General features: G+C 40.3%; 1 protein-coding gene across 1 annotated transcript in view; it reads right to left on the bottom strand.

Annotated features, from left to right (window-relative positions):
- Positions 1–6,036: 6,036 nt before the first annotated feature.
- Positions 6,037–25,869, bottom strand: part of CXCL12 (C-X-C motif chemokine ligand 12) — a 202,602-nt gene continuing 182,769 nt past the window's right edge. Inside the window, exons 4-5 of the mRNA XM_077454829.1 lie at positions 11,314–18,902; positions 6,037–9,791 (exon numbers count right to left, since the gene is read on the bottom strand). Coding sequence (XP_077310955.1) covers positions 18,887–18,902 — 16 coding nt within the window. The 3' untranslated portion in view covers positions 6,037–9,791; positions 11,314–18,886. The remainder of the gene's footprint in view (positions 9,792–11,313; positions 18,903–25,869) is intronic.

The raw sequence follows: 25,869 nt of genomic DNA on the forward strand, positions 1-25,869 counted from the left end.
ACATGCCCACCAGATGGAACTCAACATTGGCCATGCTGCAGCGGCTGCACACGCAGCAGAGGGCCATCAATGAGTACCTGTACGACTACGGCACCAGGACAGGGTCAGGGGAGCTCGGTTTTTTTTCTCACCACGCCAGTGGGGCATGATCAGGGATGCATGCACTGTCCTGTCATCGTTTGAGGAGGCCACAAGGATGGTGAGCAGTGACAGTGCATGCATCAGTGACACTGTACCTCTTGTCCACCTCTTGGAGCATACACTGCGTGGAATAATGGACAGGGCACTTGAGGCAGAACAGAGGCAGGAAGAGGAGGACTTCCTTGCCTCTCAAGGCCCCCAGACAGTGTTCCTGCTGTGCCACCCATCACACAGGAAGAGGAGGAGGAAGAGGAGGAGGAGGATGATTGGGTCAGCATGGAGGTGGAGGCTGGCATTCAGCATCAGCAGCAGCAGCAGCAGTCTTGTAGGGATGATTTACAGTCCCAAGAAACACGTGGACTTGTACGTGGCTGGGAGGAGGTAGCTGCGGATCATGTTGTCCTTAGTGACCCAGAGGACTCCGGACCGAATGCCTCAGCTAACCTACGCTGCATGGCCTCCCTGATCCTGCAAAGCCTGCGGAATGATCCTCGTATTCTTCGGATCAAGGAGAGGGACCATTACTGGCTGGCCACTCTCCTTGATCCACGGTACAAGGGTAAGGTTGCCGACCTTATCTTGCCATCGCAGAGGGAGCAGAGGATGAGACATCTCCGGGAGGCCTTGCAGAAAGGTCTGTGCAACGCGTTCCCAGAGACTGGGAGGTTACAAACTCCTGGTCCTGGACAACATGTTGCTGAGGCATCGGTCAGAAGGAGCGGTGGAGAAGGTGGCCGTCTGACTGATGCTTTCAGACAATTTTTTAGTCCGCAGCCCCAAGGTATGATCGGTTCCAGCACCCATCGCCAGCGTCTGATTTACATGGTGCAGGAATACCTAGGGGCAAGGTCAGACTTGGACACCTTTCCCACCGAAAATCCTCTGGCTTACTGGGTCTTGAGGATGGATCACTGGCCAGAGCTTGCACAGTATGCAATTGAGCTACTGGCCTGTCCTGCATCCAGCGTTCTTTCGGAATGCACCTTCAGTGCTGCTGGTGGCTTTGTTACCGATCACAGGGTGCGCCTGTCCACCGAATCAGTTGATCGACTGACCTTCATCAAGATGAATCAGTCTTGGATCACCCACAGCTACCAAGCACCTGAAGCTGATGTAACAGTATAATTTTTTTTGAAATATCACATCCCTTCAAGACTGCCTATGCTGATGCTGAGTGACTGTCCTGTTATGTTGATTGTCTATCCTCTTCCTCCTCCGCTGATATGTTGGAAGAACATTTCTGGTTCTGGTTGATGCCATCAGTCCAATTTTTCTGCCCCTGTTTAACAGGGGCGTTTAATTACAATTTTTGATGCAATGCTTTGAAGCAGGGCTAATTCCTGCATTAAAACTAGAGTATATGGCAGAGGTTGCAGTGTGGTGGCACCAGCACCAGTGCCTAAGGCCCAATTTTTCTGCCCCTGTTTAACAGGGGCGTTTAAGTACAATTTTTGATGCAATGCTTTGCAGCAGGGCTAATTCCTGCAATAGAACTAGAGTATATGGCAGAGGTTGCAGTGTGGTGGCACCAGCAGCAGTGCCTAAGGCCAAATTTTTCTGCCCCTGTTTAACAGGGACATGTAATTACAATTCTTGATATAATATTTCACAGGAGGGCCCCTTCCTGTGCCCACCCAGAGTAACGGTGAGGACTTATAGTGTTGTGGCACCAGCACCACAACCACCAAAGGTCAATTTTTCTACAACTGTTCAACAATGGCATGTAATTACAATTCTTGATATAATCGTTCACAGCAGGGCGCTCCAGCGCCCACCAAGAGTCACTTTGAGGGCTTACAATGTTGTGGCAAAACCAACACCTTGTTCCGCCATTTCTGCAGAGCATATAGGGCAGGCCCCTACTTTCAAACATCCAATTTACAAACATCTCCTACTTGCAAACGGAAGGAGACAACAGCAAGTGAGATGAAAAAAGATGGACGACAAAACAAATTATACAGGGGTGATAACCCTTCCCTATGTTTTCCAAAAAGCTTAAAAATAGTTTTTTTGACTGGAGCTACACTTTAAAAATGTACCAGTTGAAAATTACAAACAGATTCAACTTAACACAACAAACCTACACAGTCCCTGTCTTGTTTGCACCGCCTGTATACTGCTGTTCTGAGTATATAGGGCCTGGGGGCCACACGCATTTCCTTTTTTTAATATGGGTACTGGGTTCCCCTTAATATGCATACAAGACCCAAATAGGCTGGTAATGGGCAGGGAGGGCTACCCATGCCATTTTTCTCAATGATTTTCAATCATATTGCAGGAACCAGATATAACATTAAAACCGCAAGCAGTTTTAAAGGGTGTTATTTCCGTTTAATGTCATTTTGTGCAGGGACTGTTCTAAACACGGGAAACACGTGGCACTTCACAGGCATACTACAGACACCCCCCAGGCACCATATTTAAAGGAATATTTCACTTTTTTTTCACTTTAATCGTCATTAGAATCAGTGCTCCCGCCAAAACGGCCATTTTTAAAAACATTTTAAGCATTGACCCATGTCCCCTGGGGCAGGAGCCAGGTCCCCAAACCCTTTTTAGGACAGTATCTTGCATATTAGCCGTTAAAATTGGCACTTTTCATTTCGAACGTTCGAGTCCCATAGACTTCAATGGGGTTCTAACGTTCGTACGAATTTAGGGTCCGTTCGAAAGTTCTGGTGCGAACCGAACCCGGGGGTGTTCGGCTCATCCCTACTCCAGAGTTACACTGTTGCATTCTGGAAAAGATACTGAGGAAATGCTTCCTCTTACTTCAGTACCACTGTAGACTAATTAAATTAACTCAGCCTAAGAAAAGTAACTTCCCTAAAGCTCTAAGCCTGCTTAGCCTAGGTTCACATTAATACAGTGTGGCAAACCCTGTGATCCTTTTACATTTCCCACACATGAACTTTAAAAGCATCCCAGTCTTAGTCTGTAGGGTTCAATATTGAGTTGGCACACCCTTTGCAGCTTCAACTCTTCTTGGAAGGCTGTCCATGAAGGTTTAGTAGTGTATCTATGGGAATGTTTCATCATGCTTCCAGAATCGCATTTGTGAGGTCAGGCACTGATATTGGTCAAGTAGGTCAGGCTCGCAGTCTCCGCTCTGATTCATCCCAAAGGTGTTCTATCGGGTTGAGATTAAGAGCAAGAGTCCTGACCTTAACCTGATAGAACACTTAGGCCGCGTACACACGGGCGGACTGTTCGCCCAACTTTGTCCGCTCACCAGTGTTTCAGCGGACAGTCCGCTCGTGTGTGGGCTTCAGCGGACAGTTTCAGCGGACAGTCTGACGAACAAAGTTTTTCGGAATTTCCGTAAGACTGTCCGCTGAAACTTGGTTTGAGCGGACAGTCCGCTCGTGTGTAGGCTTGTTCGACAAACTAAGTCTCGCGCATGCTCAGAAAGAATTTACACGGCGAAGGTTGCATTGCAGTGTATTGGACGTCGAATTTCTCGTCCCGTCGTACGTGCCGTTCACGTCATCACGCAAGTTTTCAGCGGACTGTTCGTTCGTCGTGTGTGGTCAAGTCCGTTAATGCTAATTTTGAATGGACTGTTTGTCAAACTGTTTGACGAACCTAGTTGGGCGGACAGTCCGCCCGTGTGTACGCGGCCTTAGAGCTGAATTAGAGCAGAGTCTCTCCTCTCCTCCTCCAACATCAGTGCCTGACCTCACAAATGTGCTTCTGTAAGAATAGTCAAACATTCCCATAGACACACTCCTAAACCTTGTAGACAGCCTTCCTAGAAGAGTTGAAGCTGTTATAGCTGCAAATGGTGGGCCAACTCAATATTGAACCCTACGGACGAAGACGGGATGTAATTAAAGTTCATGTGCGTATAAAGGCAGGTGTCACAATACTTTTGACAATATAGTATATATATACTACCGTTCAAAAGTTTGGGGTCACATTGAAATGTCCTTATGTTTGAAGGAAAAGCACTGTACTTTTCAATGAAGCTAACTTTAAACTAGTCCTAACTTTAAACAAATATACTCTATACATTGCTAATGTGGTAAATGACTATTCTAACTGCAAATGTCTAGTTTTTGTTGCAATATCTACATAGGTGTATAGAGGCCCATTTCCAGCAACTATCACTCCAGTGTTCTAATGGTACAATGTGTTTGCTCATTGGCTCAGAAGGCTAATTGATGATTAGCAAACCCTTGTGCAATCATGTTCACACATCTAAAAACAGTCTAGCTCCTTCCAGAAGCTACAAAACTGACCTTCCTGTGAGCAGATTGAGTTTCTGGAGCATCACATTTGTGGGGTCAATTAAACGCTCAAAATGGCCAGAAAAAGAGAACTTTCATCTGAAACTCGACAGTCTATTCTTGTTCTTAGAAATGAAGGCTATTCCATGCGAGAAATTGCAAAGAAATTGAAGATTTCCTACAACGGTGTGTACTACTCCCTTCAGAGGACAGCACAAACAGGCTCTAACCAGAGTAGAAAAAGAAGTGGGAGGCCGCGTTGCACAACTAAGCAAGAAGATAAGCACATTAGAGTCTCTAGTTTGAGAAACAGACGCCTCACAGGTCCCCAACTGGCATCTTCATTAAATAGTACCCGCAAAACACCAGTGTCAACATCTACAGTGAAGAGGCGGCTGCGGGATTTTGGGCTTCAGGGCAGAGTGGCAAAGAAAAAGCCATATCTGAGACTGGCCAATAAAAGAAAAAGATTAAGATGGGCAAAAGAACACAGACATTGGACAGAGGAAGACTGTAAAAAAGTGTTGTGGACGGATGAATCCAAGTTTGAGGTGTTTGGATCACAAAGAAGAACGTTTGTGAGACGCAGAACAAATGAAAAGATGCTGGAAGAATGCCTGACGCCATCTGTTAAGCATGGTGGAGGTAATGTGATGGTCTGGGGTTGCTTTGGTGCTGGTAAGGTGGGAGCTTTGTACAGGGTAAAAGGGATTCTGAATAAGGAAGGCTATCACTCCATTTTGCAACGCCATGCCATACCCAGTGGACAGCGCTTGATTGGAGCCAATTTCATCCTACAACAGGACAATGACCCTAAACACACCTCCAAATTGTGCAAGAACTATTTACAGCAGAAGCAGGCAGCTGGTATTCTATCGGTAATGGAGTGGCCAGCACAGTCACCAGATCTGAACCCCATTGAGCTGTTGTGGGAGCAGCTTGACCGTATGGTACGCCAGAAGTGCCCATCCAACCAATCCAACTTGTGGGAGCTGCTTCTAGAAGCGTGGGGTGCAATTTCTCCAGCTTACCTCAATAAATTAACAGCTAGAATGCCAAAGGTGTGCAATGCTGTAATTGCTGCAAAAGGAGGATTCTTTGACGAAAGCAAAGTTTGATGTAAAAACAATGTTATTTCAAATACAAATCATTATTTCTAACCTTGTCAATGTCTTGACTCTATTTTCTATTCATTTCACAACGTATGGTGGTAAATAAGTGTGACTTTTCATGGAAAACACAAAATTGTTTGGGTGACCCCAAACTTTTGAACGGTAGTGTGTGTGTATATATATACACACACACACACACACACACACACACACACACACATATATATATATATATATATATATATATATATATATATATATATATATATATATATATATATATATATATATATATATACATATATATATATATACATATATATATATATATATATATAGTGACATTTTAGTCTTTTAAAGAAACCTTTAAATTGAAGGGTCCCCTACAGGTTTCTGCACTCCCTAAATGCTGTAATCAGTCTCTGCTTGAAAACAGGAATGGTTGGCTTGCAGATATTGCAATACATGCTTTTCTCACACAATATATACAATACCACAACACTTTTTTTTAACTTACTTTAAGCCTTTTTCAGACAAAAATTACCATAACATCATAGGTTACAAAACATTATTTTATTTGCATAATGTTAATACACATGTATAACTGTGCAAGAAAAAATATAAAAATATATATTTGTAGTAAATGGTAAATAATCTTAAGATAGGCTACAAAAAAAAGAAAATATGCAGAACAGACATGCATAAATGGGAGCTGCCTTCATGTTACCTGGGATTTTGTTCACATTATGTGGGAAATCTAATGCATGAAAGAATTCAGCAACAAAGCAGGCACAATTTTTTTTTTTTTGCCTGTGATTTCTTTGCAGCAATGTAAGCAGGAACATAAAGAGCAATGCCTGACTGCAATTACGCATTTCTATGCATACATGCTTGTATACAATTATAGACTATGCAATGTGCGACAGGACGGGTTTACTTGTATGATGGGAAATGTAATACATTCAGAGTGAATAATCATGTGAAGATCAGCTGGAGTCAGTCAGCAGGTTATTTATAGGATCACTCCAGCCAACAGCTAAGAACACCTTTGAAATGCATACATACATAAGAGCTATTTTGCCATCACAAATTCCATCAAGCCAGGACTGAGAGCTACACAGCCTGATTAGACACTTCCACCAGCCTGGTGACCTTACTTAACCCAGCCTGAGATTGGACAGAAGGAGCAGAAACTGAATAAAATAAAATTCAAGCTTTATCCCAACTACACTTAAAACTATCTGCTTAGAGGAGGGTTAGTCGGAATTCCACTTTAATATTGTGAACTTGTTACATCTAGTGTAAATGGGTGGGTATGCAAACACACTTGAATACGTCTGAAAAAAACAGCCAAGGAAATTGTCACTGGTCCAGTAAAATTAAAGGTTAGTAGGAGTCCAGTAATTCTATAAAAGTTCTAAGCCCTTGTACACACAGTCGGACATTCTGACAACCAAATCCATTGGATTTTGTCCGACGGATTTTGTCCAAAACTGTTGCATACACACGGTCGGACAAAGTTGTCGGAAAATCCGATTGTACATAACGTGATGACGTTATTTTGTTACGACTGGACTATGTTCAGGCTAGTAGCCAATAGCTTTGGTCTAGGAATTTGATCTGAGCATGCGTGACACTTTGTCCATCGGAGTAGGCTACACATGATCGGAGTATGTCCGATCGGAGCATGTTGTCGGAAAATTTTATAGACAAGTTGGAAAACTTGGTCCATCGGATATTCCGACAGAAACAGTCCGATGGAGACCACACGCAGTCTGATTATCCGACAATACGGTCCGATCAGATACATTCCGTTGGAATCTCCAACCGTGTGTTCAAGGGCTGTGTGTTATTTTTACAATGTTGGACTTAGGTGTAATTATATTTTGGCCATTAGAATAGTGATTCAAATCTCTGAAATACTAAATTCAGTTGATGAATTTCCAAAAGGAGAATGAACAAAATGAATGGGCAATTACAGATATTTACTCTGTGGAAGCAAGGTCTAAAATTTTCCTTGTGGAAAACAAATAAGATAAATATTTTTATAATTGTCTACAGAATGGTCAAGTGTCAGATTGTTCAAATTATGGGAAATATAACTTCATCTATGGTTAGAATAAAACCATATCCAATCCTATCTACGTTTTCCCCTTTATTGTTAAATTCAATAGTTTCTCCATATTTTTGCATCTTAGGTATACTTTTTTTTAAGAATTATACATTTAAGAGCTTCCTTTCCTGACAAACACGCACATGACAGCAACGACTAAATAACATATATTAGGTATCCCTGCACATGCTGGAATAAGAGGTATAATTTTGGGGCTATCCTTATGATTAACTTTACAGTAAATTGATGTGCTCATTTGACTCTTATCGGTAATGTAGTTTGTAGCTGTTGAAGTTTGACATAACTGTTTTTTTTTTGTCAGGTACCTATATAGCGGGAAAGTTTTTCTGCTTACATTATTTTCTACCTGAATACCATTTCCTGTGTCCCCATTTCAACAGTAAAGAGGGTGAAAATATAGCAGTGGATCAATTAAATTTCTTTTAGGAATCATATCCTAAATTATGTTCAGTACAGTTTTTGGCAAATGGTACATAGTGTGGCGTTGCTAAATAGTACCAGGATCTTTTATGAATTGATCTGATGCTATCTGTCAGAGAATGAGATGCTGTGTTTAATTTTGCAGCCAGCAATAACTGTTAAGGGAGTTCTAAGGCCAAAGTAAATACTTCTGTGAAAGTATATTTTTATTCTACACAGCACATTTCCCCTCTCATTATGAGAACCTTTACTACTTGCTTTTCAAATTATGGGAAAAAAAGCTTTAGATTTGGCTTTGAAAACCCCTGACTTGCTATTGATTTGTATAAGAATGATCGTTGTGTAATATGTGCTGAATTCTGCCAAGAAGCACTCAGAGGGGTTTGAAAAGGAAAGGCTTGCCATATACTGTATGTAATCAGGGTTACAAGGACCGCTAACATGTGCTAACATGTGTGGCTGTTTAAAACAAATAATTGACAAAAAAATATGTTTCTGTCCACGTTGTTTCCTCACATTTATGGATATTAAATTAAGCTATTTAAGGGTGCTTTTGTATACAGCTCTGCATCCAGCAAGAATTATTTGGTGACCATGTCTAGATTTCAAATGTATGCAGGAAAAGCAGGTAAAACAGGTACACATCCTGCAGTGTTATGCCGCGTACACACCACCGGACTTTCCAGCAGAAAAGGTCAGACGGAATCATTTCATCGGACATTCCGATTGTACATCAGACTTTTTTTTTCTAAAAATTCTGACGGACCTAGAAATAGAACATGTTTTAAATCTTTCCAACAGAATCAATTCCTATCGTGAAAACCATTCGCCTGTATGCTATTCCGATGGACCAAAAACGACACAAGGGCAGCTATTGGCTACTGGCTATTGAATTTCCTTTTTCTAGTCCCATCGTATGTCATTGCATTCTAAACTAATGGACTTTGGTGTGATCATGTGTAGGCAAGTCTGTTTCAGCGGAACTCCGTCGGAAAGACCGTCAGAGTTTATTCTGATGGAAAAAACGGTCGTATGTATGCAGCCTAAGTATAAAATGTGAAGCGACGTGGTTGCTTCACTTGGAATTTGTATGTATTGAGCCATTAACCTTTTCAGTTTCTGGGAAAAGGGAAGGGGGTGCTTGGGGAAGGGACTAGAACACATAATGGGTGTCCCTTTTGGACATCTATTTATATGGAGCTTAAGATGTCCTTACATCAAACTATAATGTATTGTAAGTATGCTGTTGTGGTAAAAAATATATAAAAGATACATTGCTTTAGTTATATTAGATCATTTTGGATATGGCTATCCACAAAACACCACCTGGTCATCCAACATCTGGGCAGTAAGTGAAGGGATCTAATGGAGGCTAATAAGGCTCTAATGGAGCACTGGATAAAATTAAAAAATATCAGAGGTTATAAACTTTTCCCATTCTATCCAAAACAACAAAAATTTTTTTAAATAGCCAGGTTGATTCTTCTCACTGGATTGGGTGAGAATGCTGTCTCAGGTAGTACTTTCTAAGCTCAGAATGGAACACCTTGGCTTACCAATTACCTTCTGCAGACAAGGTACTGAGATAAGGTATTGACATTCATGTATTATTTTAGTCTTTCCTCAGTGTCCACAGTGGAAGAAATTCTGATGCCGCATACACACGATCGGACTCGCCGGCAGACTTGGTCCGGCGGACAATTCAATCGTGTGTGGGCTCCAGCTGACTTTTTTTTCCCCAAAAGTCAGACGGACCTAGAAATAATTAGAAAAGGGGAAAACACTGCGCTATGGTTTGTAAAAAAATGGCCACAACAGCCAAAACAGCCGCCAACACTAAAAACAAACAAAGTTCAACAGATGGAATAATAAAAACAGTGTAGCGCTTCAATAATAATAAGTGTAATCAACACAAATTAAAAAAATAATAACAAAACAAAAAATCGCACAGAACTAGATGCCTGAAAGTAAAAGTCCAACATAAGGCACTCATTCCACTATGTTGATGGCATAGGAGTGGCCAAACCGTCACATGGAAGGAGAATGGTGTGCTAGACGAATATGTTCATGCAGGTAGACTTGATTGTAACCATAGTAGATAAATACTTCTTACCGGAACAGTTGGACTCACGCAATCATATGACGGCTGAGTCTAGAAGGCTTGGGGTCACAGTCAAGGACCAAGGAGTGTGAAGAGAGAGGTCAGTTGAGCTAGTGATGGAGCTCCAGGCGGTTGTAGGCTCAAAGATGGGTCCTTTCAGATGGAACATCAAAGGTCGAAGTGGTCAAGCTCAAACGCAGCCCGTTGGACCAATACTCCAGCCTCCCCCGAATGGGGAGGGGGGTGTTTGTGAGGTTTTTAAACCAAAACCATGGAAAGAAGGGAAAAGAAAAAAAGGCTCCACATGGTGCGGGTCAAACGATATAAAAACGTTGGTTTATTGAAGTCAAAAGGTAACAAATGACTTAGTGATCACATAAAAAAACAAAATGAACTTAAAAGCAATGTGGGGTACCAACAGCTCGCCCGACGCGTTTCGACATATGTGTCTTCAACTGGGGCATGTCCCAGTTGCCCCAGTTGAAGACACATATGTCGAAACGCGTCGGGCGAGCTGTTGGTACCCCACATTGCTTTTAAGTTCATTTTGTTTTTTTATGTGATCACTAAGTCATTTGTTACCTTTTGACTTCAATAAACCAACGTTTTTATATCGTTTGACCCGCACCATGTGGAGCCTTTTTTTCTTTTCCCTTCTTTCCATGGTTTTGGTTTAAAAACCTCACAAACACCCCCCTCCCCATTCGGGGGAGGCTGGAGTATTGGTCCAACGGGCTGCGTTTGAGCTTGACCACTTCGACCTTTGATGTTCCATCTGAAAGGACCCATCTTTGAGCCTACAACCGCCTGGAGCTCCATCACTAGCTCAACTGACCTCTCTCTTCACACTCCTTGGTCCTTGACTGTGACCCCAAGCCTTCTAGACTCAGCCGTCATATGATTGCGTGAGTCCAACTGTTCCGGTAAGAAGTATTTATCTACTATGGTTACAATCAAGTCTACCTGCATGAACATATTCGTCTAGCACACCATTCTCCTTCCATGTGACGGTTTGGCCACTCCTATGCCATCAACATAGTGGAATGAGTGCCTTATGTTGGACTTTTACTTTCAGGCATCTAGTTCTGTGCGATTTTTTGTTTTGTTATTATTTTTTTAATTTGTGTTGATTACACTTATTATTATTGAAGCGCTACACTGTTTTTATTATTGGACCTAGAAATAAAACATGTTTCAAATCTATCCGACGGACTCAAGTCCGATGGACTAAAAATCGGGAAAACCATTTGTCTGTGTTCTAGTCCGATGGGCCAAATATGACGCAAGGGCAGCTATTGGCTACTGGCTATTGAACTTCCTTGTTTAGTCCCGTTTATGTCATCACATTCAAAATAACAAACTTTCGAATGGACTTAGTCCGCTCTTGTTTGGCCAAGTCCGTTTAGTTCAGAAAGTGTCGAACCTCCGCCGAAAGTTCGTCGAGAAGACCGTCGGTCCTAGTCCATCGAAAAGTCCGGTCGTGTGTGCACAGAATGAGAGTTAGGGGTAATAATGAGGTGGGAAATTTGCAGCACTAGCTGGTAGAACTTTCATAAGCTGCCCTTTACACCCCATAAGAAGAACCATTTTTAAAATTGTACATGTCTACATGTACAAGCGGAAACTTTAAAATCACAGTGTTCACTTGTGCATTGGCAACAGCTTGTAAAGTCATTGTTAGGCTCTCCTTCCTTCATTGCAAGAGAGGCCAAAAATAATACAACTGTACCTCAGTAAAGAAGGGTTAGAATTTCAGGACAAAATTGAGTATTTACCATATTTTAACCTCATCTAGCCCAAAAACTATATATATATTTTTTTTCTGGCAACATTTTTTTTACTAATCACAGTATTGATTCATTGGAATAAAATTCCAATAAATGACCTTGTTGCACAGGTTATTTAAAACTTATATTAAAACCGTCTGATTGTAAAAATGTATATAATGTGTATCTTTCTGGCAAATTTTGTGTTGTAAGGAATATAAACAGGTCAATAAGCTTTATAAATAATTTTTAAGATCTATTTCTTGTTTTACCAGGTGTCATAGTATCTGTACATATTTTTTAAGAGTATGTTTCTATTTACAGTGCAAACATGATTTTTGCTCCCATTTAATGGCAGACCTGACAGAAAGCGTGCATTACAAAAAATCATATGATATCTTGTGCCTAATAGTTTATCACAGAAAAACGTGAACATTTTAAAGAAACAGAAATGAAAGCATGCACTTAGGCTCCATGCACACTGAAGCTGATAAACTGCAGTTTATTGGCGTTTGGGCGTTTTTTGTAAAAGCCCATAAACTCCACTCTATGTTAGCCTATGTGTCCATGCACACATGGACGTTTTTCAGCTTTAATGAGCAGTGGAGTTTATGGGCTTTTTTCTGAATGCTAGAAATTCACGTTCAAAGTGCCGTTTTTCAGCGGCAAAAAACGACAAACGCTCATTAACGCTCATTAACGCTCATTAACGCTCGTTCATTAGTGTTCGGCATTCTATTTTTCAATGCATTGTGGGATTTTTGGAGTGTCCTCTGTGTATTTTTATAAAAAACGCCCATTAACGCTAACGCTGTAAAACGCTCATTAACGCTCATTAACGCTAGTATAAAACGCTGTTAAAAGCAGGTTTTTCAACCAGCGTTTTCTGCCAGCAATCTGGCGTCCAGAAATAGCTTTTTTGAGCTTCAGTGTGCATGGAGCCTTAGTGTTAAAACGCAAACACTACTGTATTATGTTTGTTCAGTTTTTCCTATTGTCTAAAAATGCAAATAATAACAAAACACAACAAAACATAAAAAATCAATAAAATGGACAAAACGTTAAACAATTTTTATCTATCTTTTTTGTTTTGTTTTTTATTGCATCATGTGTGGTGGGGGGGGGGGGGTAACAAATAGAAAAAAAAAGATGGAAGAGCAACCTGAACATTTTAAAGGAAAAGTATACAATTTTTGGTCACGTACTCCTTACTTCTTGGTATAATTTACTGTTATATACTATAAAACACAAAAATAACAGTAAAATAAACCATCTAAAATTTTTGAGGTGCCATTTTTACTGTTTTAACGGCTTCCCGACCACCTCACACTGATATACTTCGGCAGAGGGGCATGTACAGGCAGAATCACATACCTGTATGTTGCCCATTAAGAGCCGGGGAAGCTCCGTGAGTCCGGTCGCAGGTCCCGTGGACTCGATTGCATGGGGATACCCGCAATCGCCTCATGGAGAGGAAGAACGGGGAGATGCTAAAGTAAACAAGTATCTCCCGGTTCTGCCTAGCAACAGTGACACTGATCTCTGCTCACTGTGATAGGAGCAGAGATTAGTGATGTGTAAAACACAGCGACGCCCCCCACAATTAGTAACACACCCCTAGGACTGCCACCTAGTGGTTAACCCCTTCACTGCCAGTGTCATTTACACAGAAATCAGTGCATTTGTATAGCTGCATAAATGACAGTAGTCCCAAAAATGTGTCAAAAATGTCTGATGTGTTCACCATAATGTTGCAGTCATGATAAAAATTGCTGATCACCGCCATTTAAAAAAAAAAAGTATTAATAAAAATGCCATAAAACTATGCCCTATTTTGTAAATGCTATAACTTTTGCGCAAGCCAATCAATAATCGCTTATTGCGATTTTTTTACCAAAAATATGTAGAAGAATATGTATCGGCCTAAGCTGAGGAAAAAAAAAGTTTTTTATATATTTTGGGGGGATATTTATTATAGCAAAAAGTAAAAAATAATGCGTTTTTTTCAAAATTGACACTCATTTTTTGTTTATAGCGCAAAAAATAAAAACCATAGGGGTGATCAAATACCACCAAAAGAAAGCTCTATTTGTAGGAAAAAAAGGTCAATTTTGTTTGGGAGCCACTTCACACGACCACACAATTGTCAGTTAAAGCGACGCAGTGCCGAAACGCAAAAAGTGCTCTGGTCAGGATGGGGGTAAATTCTTCCGTGGCTGAAGTGGTTAAAAACAACAAACTACACACATAAACAAATAAAATAATACTCAGAATATAAACAAATGACACCAGAAGCCATTAAAAGACCTTTTAAAACCTAAAACCCAGCCCCAGAGTGTACTTCCACTTCTGCTGCCAAAATGAGATAACACCTAATTTATTTTTGTTACATGTTCCCATTCACATTTCATAACTTAAACCTAAAAATAATAAAAAATACTGCTTACATTTTACTTGCTATTTTTTGAAAACGACAAAACTGAAATTTTGCTCTGTTATGCAGAGGGGGCTGAGGAGATAAGATTTACCATAATTAGCCGTGTCTGTACTTTGCCGGCAGATCTCATTATTGCTTATAAACAGTATTTGAACATTGTCTGCCCTAACAAAGGGTTAAAAATCTATAAGCTGGCCTTCTGCATTGTTTGTTAATGAGGGGAAACCCAGTGTGCCCCTCTTTGTCAGTGGGGACAGATTAAGTTTCCTCTCATTTCAAATTGTTCAGAGTATCTTGCAGTCAGCCTAGGGCTAGCTCCAAAGAAACACCTGGAAAGGCAGGAATTTTTTTTTTAGATATGCTGTGTGAATGGGAATACATAACTAACATATGGATTTTTGTCAAATTTAACCGCAAATGTGGAAGTACCCTTTAAACTGCCTTAATGTTTTCTTCCCAATTAACTTCAATGCATTTTTCCTATATACACAATTTGGCTGAAAAATTTGTCTAGGCGATGTAAAATTGGTTAAGTTTGCTCATGTCTATCACTGCCTTGATCAAGCTGTATTGAATAGAGTGCAGTGAAATCTAGAATAAATCCAGCTGAACAGATTTAACAGGCAAAATAGTTCATATGTATGTATTTTCATATGTGTCTTATACAGTTTGCCATACTTACATTTTAAGTTTAAATAGTTCACAACGGGAGCCAAAATACATTATTGTCCTTCCATAACATACATTGTGGTGTGTTGTAATGCATTGCAGCATGATGCAGTGAACTCCATTTATATCCAGCTCACAGAAACAATTGAGTACTGTCCGTGATACTTTTTTTTATTTGCACTTACATACAATTTTTCAGGACAAGCTTTCGGGGCACTTATTCCCAAAATGCATCTCAAGCATGATGGAAGATATCCAGCTCACACAAATCCAACATAACCGAGCATATTGGTAACAATGAATTTTGGCTTGTGACTTGCTTGGGCCTATGTTGAGCAACACAGCTCAATACATATGATTTGTAAAGATTTCTACTTCTGAGTCCCTTAAAACTTTCAATAATCTAGCAGCTGAATAAGCAGAATACAGTTTTAGGTGAACATGCCTTTAACCTGGAATTATTTTTGGAATAAACACATCGTTTGTGAAATGTCCTTATTTCTAAGATAAAAAAAGCCAGATTTAACTTAGGTCTGTGTTTGACATTACTGACATAATAAAATGAGAAAAAAACTACTGCAAAATTGTTCTGTAGAACAATTGTGAAGTAAACCTATATATACAGGTTTGGGCGGCACAGTGGTGTAGCGGTTAGCACTCTCACCTAGCAGTAAAAAGGGTCGCTGGGTTGAATCTCAACCACAACACTACCTGCCTGGAGTTTGCATGTTCTCCCTGTGCCTGCGTGGGTTTCCTCCGGGTACTCGGGTTTCCTCCCACACTTCAAAGACATGCAGGTAGGTTAATTGGCTTCTGTCCAAAATTGTCCCTAGTATATGTATGGGGACCTTGGATTGTGGGCTCCTTGAGGGTAGGGACCAATGCAAGTATGCAATGTACAGGGATAGGGACAGTTGGAGACATTCACTAAGGTTGAACTGGATGGGCTGGTGTCTTTATTCAACCTTACCAACAGGAATACCCAGGAAAATACATCTACTTTTTCTCTGCAATGCACTCAGGGGTCTCCACATGTGTGTAGTGATCTGTTTTGGATAGATTGGGTTTGTTTATGTCTGCATGTCTGTGTGTAGCTTAGTAATGATTGTGACTTTGCAAAGCCAAATGTAGGTACTGTGCATTTGGCATTAGAGACAGGGTGTGGAAATGCATATGTGACTTTCTAAAGACCAGATTTAGACCTTTGTGTGTTACCATACACATGATAATGTGATATTATGTAATAATGTGTTTTGAGATAAGACAAAGCATTTATTTTGAATGAAATGTCAATTCACCTGCCCCCTTATTTTTCTAGCACACCACAATGCACAGATGGTTTGCACCTGTGCATTGTGGTGTGCCAAATGCAGGTCTGATATGGTGACTAGGGGTGTCATTTAACAATTTTTGGTAGTGCAACAAACCTTTTCACGGTTTGTGCATTATCATGTGTTGCAGTAGTACAGAATAAAATCTGGGTTTTACCAAATGTTGCAGCAACACAAAGGGGTTGATTAACTAAAACTGGAGAGTGCAAAATCATCTGGTGCAGCTGTGTATGGTAGCCAATCAGCTTCTAAATTCAGCTTGTTCAGTTAAACATTGACAAAAAAACCTGGAAGCTGATTGGTTTCTATGTAGATCTGCACTAGATTTTGCACTCTCCAGTGTAAATCATCCACAAAGGTGTCAGTTTGGACTTAACGTTAAATACTATTATTGCAAAGAATATTGTATTGTGGCCACTGTGATGGGTTAATACATGTAAGAAAAGCAATCACTATATAAACAGACTTTTTTTTTAAATGTTGCATTCCTCTTTTTAGTCTACTATAATAATATGGCTTTCTTTTAATACCAATGTTTACATTTTGTTGGCAGTTTATAGTTTGTCCGGACAGCTGTCACACTCGATGTTTGCTGGACAGCTTGGTTCTGCAAGTAAATAAATTCATGTGAAAAATTAAGTACATAACTATTGATGACTTTTTTTGTATACATGAACACAAGCTAACATTAGATCTTTATTCAGTGTCTATAGATAAAGTTGAAAATCTTGAATAAGATCACAAGAAAAATGTTCTACTCAACAAAAATATCAATAAATGTAATAGTGTACTGTGGAAAAAATATATACACCATTGGCTTCGGAAACTGGTTTTGGCCTCTTTAGCAGAAATACTTTTGTGTAGGCATTTGTATAACTGCCTCTGAGATCAACATTAACATTTTTGACCATTTCTTCATAAAAATTATTTTATCTGCAAGATGTCTGTTGGTTTCTTTGCATGATCTGGTTTAATTTGTTTGAATTGATGGTAAATGTAGGGGTGAAATTATTTTTTACATATGTCAAATCTGAATTTTTGTTAATTTAGATCATGAAAAATAATAGTGTCAATTTTTGTGTATTTCTAAACATGGATGAAGATGAACATGGGGAGAGCACTGCAGTCACCTTGGGCATCAGCTTATCTGGGGAAAACAATAGCGATCAGACAAGATTCTCTAAGATTCGATTTTTGGCAATATTTGAAGACCATTTCCTAATATCTGTAGAGAACATTTGTCAGCTAATGTTTACAAGGCAAAGAAAAAAATCTAAACCTGTTTCTGGATTATCTGAGTGTACTCTAAAACATTTAACAAAATAACTTTAAGTATATGAGCATGTTGTGTGCAGATTTAACTTTCCCTTTATATTGACAACAGTAAAACAATGTTTATTTCAATACTAGTGTGTGACTTTATAGTTACTATTGGCATTTTGATTCTGTATGTGATAGTAGTCTGTGGCTGCTTAAAGGAGTTGGAAAGGCAGAAGGTTTTTATGCATTAAGATATAAAAAATCTTCAGTGTTTAGCAGCCTCCCCAGCACCTCCCTAATTACCTACCTGAGCCCCTTCTCTCTCCAGCGATGTACACGATCCCCTCAGCCATCCAGGACACTCCTCGTGATTGGCTGAGACAGAGCAGTGGCGCCATTGGCTTCCGCGGCTGTCAATCAAAGTGAGTCAGCCAACCAGGGGAGAGAGGGGGTGGGGCCAGATCGGGCTTTGTGTCTGAATGCATACACAGAGTTCTGACTCGGCTTGGGTACCCCCTGTGGCAAGCTGCTGGCTGAGGGACACTCAAAGGAGGGAGGGGCTAGGAGCAGAGGGTCCTGAGAAAAGGAGGATCGGGGCTGCTCTGTGCTCTTTTTTTTTTAACAAGCCTTTACAATTACTTTAAGGTGATTGTAGTGAACTTGCAACAACACAGTTGGGTATTGTCCATTTTACTTTTTATTTGCAGGGAGACCTGGCCCCTTCTTCTAAGTTCAAGCAGTACTGCAAGCTTGCTTTGAAAATGTAAAAAAGTATCCCAGACAGTACTCAACTAGTTTGTGATTGCTATGAAATTGTAGTATTATAATTAAAACTGTCCATAATCCTGAAAAGTAAAATAATAGCTTAAAAATAACACTGTTTAGAAGTGTAATATTGTCCTCAGCAGTAAACAAAGGTAATCTTTGTTACCTTAATTACCTTAATTTCAGTGGGTAGAAGCAGGGGATACATGATAAAAAATAAGACAAATAGCATTTGTCACTTGCAAGTATTCATTGGTATTGATGCGATACCTGCCAGAGTCTGCCTCCTACAATAAAGAAGGCATAAGTGCCATTGGTGAAAAACACCCCACTGCAGCTGTCCATTTTGCCATCAGTGTGATAACTATAACAAACATAATGTTTCTTTTTCTACACAGAAACAAATTATGGTTTGGAGTACATGTTGCATTCAGAATACTGTAGATGAGTCGCTAGTAGTGATCACCGCCAGAAAGCCAGATTCATTTTGCATTCTTTTTGCCAGCATCTGAACTGAAAAGTTAGTGTTTTCGTTTCCTGTTGATAAAGAGAGATATTTGGTCAGAAACACATTGTCTTACACTCATCTATAGCCTAAATCCTTAAAAATGTGCCAAACTTACTATTTTCAAACCACAGATTTCAATTTATGAAGGGAAACTGTCAGGTACTGATGAGTCACTTGGTTTAGGTAGGTTTAAACCTAGACTCAGGCCTATGAGAAAATGTATTTGCTGTCGACTACCCATTTTGTCAGTAATGGAAACCAACTTGCTAATGGAACTGGTAAAGGGATTTTTACATCTCTTACCAACATAGGTGTGCATAACCCATTACATTAGGGTGTGCACCTAAAGGCAAACACACACGTGTGTGTGTGTGTGTGTGTGTATGTATATATATATAATTTATATATATATATATATATATATATATATACTGTATATACACACACTCTTATACATGTAAGCAAACATTTTAAAATGTATTAAAACACAGACGGTGTCAGTACAGCAGTGGACAGTGTCAGTAGGGCAGAGATTGGTGGCAGTAGACAGTGTCAGTGTTTTTTTTTAATTATTATTATTTTTACATTTTTAATTATTTGGGGGTGGGGCTTTGATGAAATATCAGGGGTCCAAGGAGACCCATGATGTCTTGCCTTTGAGACAGAGAAAGAGGCTGAGAACGGAGTTACCCCATTCACTTTCTCTGCAGCCTCTGCAGAGTGCTCTGTGCCTTCCTGGTCATTCACAACTAAAGCATAGTAAACACAGTTTATTATGGTTCTGTTATGAATGAACAGAGTGTGTTCATTCAGAAAAGGAAGGGGATGGTAAATGACATCCTGAACTCTCCATTCTGAAATGATCCTCTCCAGCAGCCAGCGGGAGAGGAAGAGAGGGATCCCAGACAGCAGGGTCAATCTGCCAAGGCACACCTGGCACACCCCATGCGCATGCTTGTGCCTACCAATAAACTTTTACAGTGCAGAGTCCCCCTCCAATCCATGCTGTTTTCTTCATTATGAGCAACTTTGACAATGGGTTAATGGGCCAGTCACCATAACTGCTTTTGCCTAGTTTCAGAAAATATCTTTGTTGCCTTCCTTTACAAGGTTAACATGATCTGTCATCTGACCATTCCTCTTATCTTCCTGATAGTGAGGGGTGGAGTTACAGGACACAGTGTGCCTGTGTTCCATAGTCTGCTCAACCTGAGGAAAGATGAAGACTGTGCTTGAGCAAGGAGCATGTTCATGAGGCAGACTGTGATTTGACTGTGGATGGGGTGTGTGCCAGAGAAAGAATGTGATTGGCTGGGGTGTGTGGTGGCTGAACAAACTACCCAGTACAGGCATGCTGTGTGTCTGCACAGTGTCCTGTAAATCTGAATGGCCAGAGGATGAAAGTTGGCCACACTAACACAGATTAACTTCTTCTTTTAAAATATGCAAGTTGTATGTGAACATACTCTTAGGTAAAAAATAATATTTAGGGTAAAGCACACTTTATTCCATAAGGGCATATAAATATTATAATGTACACATATACATGTGATCAGCTATTAGTCTTTTCACTTACAAACCATATACTGTATATCAACAAACACCATTGTGGCAGCATCAGAAAACAACACTATGCAAATTGCAAATACAAAAAGTGCACTTCTAGAAGTACAGAGTCACTCAAGATCCTCAAAAATAATCTTGTTCCACGGATTAGGTTGTATACTTCACGCATGTACCTGCGGTCTCCTCTACTATCTGTACAGTTTGGCTATGTTTTGGTGAACACATGAGACTCAATGAGAAAGGCAGCACTGATCTAATGTCCCCTGCCATTTTCTAATACATGATTGCTCCACCAGTGGCCTTAGGGTTTGGGTTTTGGAACAAATTCCCCCCTGTGAATTTTAAGATGATAAATCAAAAAGTTTCTCTGCGGCAGAGAGGTTTCACACCTTCTGCCGCAGAGAAACTTTTTGATTTATCATCTTAAAACTCTGTCACCAGGAGGTCTTTATGAAGAACTTAAGGTATGTACTATTTTGTAGTGAGCACCTGGTTCACTTGTTTGTTCCTATACATTTTTCAATTTTGGAAAATAATTCCAGCTTCTGTTATGCAATTTTAAGTGCATATATTTTCTAGTCATATTTATTTTTATCTTGCACCATTTTTATTATATATTTGTCTTATATACATCAGTATTCCCAATATACAGTATACCCATTTTTAATTCGATATCAATATATTTTCTAGTAATATTAAAGGTAATATAATTTGCACTGCATATATCTTTTTATCCAAGTCTTTTATTTTGGTGTAATATTTTATCCATGTATATTTCAGTCTTTCACCTGGTGTAATACTTGATCCTTATATTTACAGTGCAGCAATTTTGTTTTATCCATTTTTTTTTTATCTCTCACTCCCTGTCTCCAATACTGACATTCAATTCCCTGATACTGGCAGTTTGCAAGCCAAAGGGTTAACGGCTCAGCTATGTCTTCTGTGATTTTCTCACACTTTCCACCCTCTCCCACCCTTCTGGCTCTATGCAGCAGCTCAGCTTTATCCTTCCTTCCCCTCCCATGTTCCTCCCCTTCCTTGTCTTTTACCTTTATAAGCCCATCACTTCCCTTCACTGTCCATGCATTTGAAAAAGAGGGCGAAGTTCTTCGAAGTGTGCCATGCACACCCCCTCTCCCACCCTCCACCAGGAATTTTGACAGCTGTCATCCTCACGTGCGGCTGAGAACACCGCCACTACTATCCATGCCTTGAGAACTAGTGCCCAAAACTGAACTGCATATTACACATGAGGTCTTATTAATAACTTGTACAGGGGCAAAGTTATATATCTTTCTCCCTGGAGTCCATACCTCTCCTAATACGAGAAAGGACTTTGCTCACTTTGGAAACTGCAGCTTGGCATTGCATGCTATTATTAAGCTTATGATCTCAGATCTACCAAACCCCCGGATCATTCTCCACTATTCTCCAATGTGCAGTAATACAATATCTCACAAAAGTGAGTACACCCCTCACATTTTTGTAAATATCGTATTATATCTTTTTGTGTGACAACACTGAAGAAATTACACTTTACTACAATGTAAAGTAAATGGTGTACAGCTTGTATAATAGTATACATTTGTTGCCCCCTCAAAATAACTCAAACACACAGCCATTAAAGCGGGGGGCCACCCTGAAAAACAAAACTACATTAAAATGTTGCAAAAAATCTGAAAAAAAAAATATTTTTTTTTTAAACTTACCAGAAATGCCTGCTGCTAGGCAGATCGTTCTTATCTGTCTCTTACTACACCGCAGTGATCTTCAGTCTTCTCTCCTCCTTGCATTGTCTTCTGGGTAATGGGGCGCTGTGTGTTCTGGGAACTGTGTGTCTCAGAACACAGCACGCCCCATTCACAAAGAGCTGCGTGACGTGCGCATGCGCAGTAGGAAACGGGCAGGGAAGCCGCAAGGCTCCACTGCCTGTTTCCCTTAGATAGAATGGAGGCGCCGGGACCAGAGAGCCGAGGGACGGGTCGCCTTTAGGTGGCCGACATCGCGGGGCGCTCTGGACAGGTAAGTCTGCTTATTAAAAGTCAGAAGCTACAGTGTTTGTAGCTGCTGACTTTACAAAAAAAATTCAGCTGGCCCTCCCCTTTAATGTCTTAACCGCTGGCAACAAAAGTGAGTACACTCCTAAGTGAAAATGTCCAAATTAAGCCCAAAATGTCAATATTTTGTGTGGCCACCAATATTTTTCTTAACCCTCTTGGGCATGGAGTTCACCAGAACTTCACAGGTTGCCATTGGAGTCTTCTTCCACTAATCCATGACGACATCACAGAGTTGGTGGTTGTTGGAGACCTTGCGTCCACCTTCCGTTTGAGGATGCCCCACAATAGGGTTTAGGTCTGGAGACATGCTTGGCCAGTCCATCACCTTTATCCTCAGCTTCTTTAGCAAGGCAGTGGTTGTCTTAGCCCCTGTACACACGGTCGGAGATTCTGCCAACCAAATCCGTCGGATTTTGTCCGTCGGATTTAGTCCGACGGATTGTGTCCGAAACTGTTGCATACACACGGTCGGACTAAGTTTTCAAAAAATCCGATCTTTCAGAACGTGATGACGTAATTTCCTTACGATGGGACTACATTTAGGCTAGTAGCCAATAGCTTTGATGTAGGAATTTGATCTGAGCATGCGTGGCACTTGGTCCGATCAAAATTCACTACACATGATCGGAGTATGTCCGATCAAACCAGTTGGTCGGGAAATATTTCCAACATGTTGTAAAATTGGGTCCGATGGATATTCGGACGGAATCAGTCCGATGCATACCACACACAGTCGGATTATCCGACGACGCGGTCCGATAGGACACATTCCGACGGATTCTCCGACCGTGTGTACAAGGGCTAAGAGGTGTGTTTGGGGTTGTTATCCTGTTGGAATACTTCCCTGCCATGCAGTCTCCGTACGGAGGGGATCATGCTCTGCTTCAGTATGCCACAGTACATGTTGCCATTCATGGTTCCCTCAAGGAACGGTAGCTCCCTAGTCCGGACAGTCCTGACAGCACTCATTCAGCCCCAGACCATAACACCCCCACCACCATGCTTGACTGTAGGCAAGACACATTTGTCTTTGTACTCCTCACCTTGTTGCCACCACACACGCTTGACACCATCTGAACCAAATAAGTTTATCTTGATCTCATCAAACCACAAAACATGGTTTCATCCAATCCATGTCCTTAGTCTTTAGCAAACTTTTTGTGGGCTTTCTTGTGCCTCATCTTTAGAAGAGGCTTCCTTCTGAGATGACAGCCATGCAGACCAATTTAATATAATGTGCGGCATATGGTCTGTGCACTGACAGGCTGACCTCCCACTCCTTCAACCTCTGCGGCAATGCTGGCACCACTCATATGTCTATTTGACAAAGAGAACCTCTGGATATAATACTGAGCACGTGCAGTCAACTTCTTTGGTCGACCATGGCGAAGCCTATTCTGAGTGGAACCTGTCATGTTAAACCATTGTATGGTCTTGGCCATCGTGCTGCAGCTCAGTTTCAGGGTCTTGGCAATCTTCTTATAGCCTAGGCCATCTTTAGGTAGAGTAACAATTTTTTTTTTAAGATTCTCAGACAGTTCTTTGCTATGAGGTGCGTGCCATGTTGAACTTCCAGTGACCAGTATGAGTGAGAGTGATAACACCAAATATAACACACCTGTGACCCATTCACACGTGAGACCTTGTAACACTAACTAGTCACATGACACCATGGAGGGAAAATGGCTAATTGGGCCTAATTTGGATATTTTCACTTAGGGGTATACTCACTTTTGTTGCTAGTGGTTTAGACATTAATGGCTGTGTGTTGAGTTATTTTGAGGGGACAACAAATTTACACTATTATACAAGCTGTACACTTACTACTTTACATTGTAGCAAAGTGTCATTTCTTCAGTGTTGTCACATGAAAAGATATAATAAAATATTTACAAAAATCTGAGGGGTGTACTCACATTTGTGAGATACTGTATGTGCTCCAGAGACTAAAGATGACATTTGATTAAATAAATAGAGTGATTCCTGGTATTGCAGAATGTAAACGACACAAATTACAGGACTTCATGATAGGTGTCCTGTGTGATGCATTGGTTATAACTCTGTGGCAGCGCTATACCCATGCCACCCATACTGCTATTTGAAATACTATTTTAAAGGCATGTAATAGCTGAACCTATGTATGCGCCTTGGTTATTTTGGAAAGCAGCTACAGATATGACTCTTACAAGTCAGATGGTGCTGAAGATATGGCTGAGTACTTAATAATAAAATGTATTTTTTTAATTTTTTTACATCCTGTCAGCAGTTAGTATCCCTGATCACCACCACACCAGTTATATGATGATGCTATAGTTCGGTGGTGACAGTATACATGTAACCACTTCAATACCTGCCTATAATATGTAATATGATATCCACAGACGGGATCTCCCATCCTAGGTGGGCGTCATATGACGTCCTCGGCTTCACGGCGTTATAGGGGCGCTCTGATGCATGTGCGATCGCTCGCTACAGAGTAGGAACGTGGATCTGTGTGTGTAAACACACAGACCCACATCCTGTCAAGGGAGAGGAGACAGATCATGTGTTCCTAGTATATAGGAACACCGATTGGTCTCTTCTAACAGTCAATCCCATCTCCACACAGTTATAATCATTTACTAGGTAACACATCTAACCCCTTGATGGCCCCCTAGTGTTAACTCCTTCCCTGCCAGTGACATTTATAGCACTGATCACTGTATAAATGTCAATGGTCCCAAAATAATGTCAAAAGTGTCCCATCTGTTCGCCGAAATGTCACAGTCAAGATCACAGATCACTGCCATTACTAGTAAAAAAATAATAATAAAAATGCCATAAATCAATAACCTATTTTGTTGGCACTATAACTTTTGTGCAAACCAATCAATATACGGTTATTGCGATTTTTTTGCCAAAAATATATAGAGGGATACATATCGGCCTAAACTGAGGAAAAAATGTGTTTGTTTGTTTTTTTTTAAATTGGGATATTTATTATAGCAAAAAGTAAAAAATATTGTTTTTTTTTTTTAAATTGTCACTCTTTTTTTGTTTATAGCACAAAAAATAAAAACTGCAGAGGTGATCATATACCACCAAAAGAAATCTCTATTTGTGGGTAAAAAAATTGGGTACAGAGGTGCATGATCACGCAATTGTCATTCAAAATGTTACAGTGCTGAAAGCTGAAAATTGGCCTGGGTGGAAAGGGGATGAAAATACCCCGTATTGAAGTGGTTAAAAAAAAAAATCATGAAAAACAAACAAAACATGTTTCTTAATTTTCCCCCAATTTTAACAAAAAATTACATCTTCAAAAACTCACACCATGCCTCTTATTAAATGCCTCAGACTGTCTGATTTTCAAAAGGAATAATTTGGGTAG

This window comes from Lithobates pipiens, unplaced genomic scaffold, assembly GCF_037356315.1.
Source record: "Lithobates pipiens isolate NorthernLeopardFrog02 unplaced genomic scaffold, aLitPip1_a1.2 Scaffold_25, whole genome shotgun sequence".
In the NCBI taxonomy this organism is placed as follows: domain Eukaryota; kingdom Metazoa; phylum Chordata; class Amphibia; order Anura; family Ranidae; genus Lithobates; species Lithobates pipiens.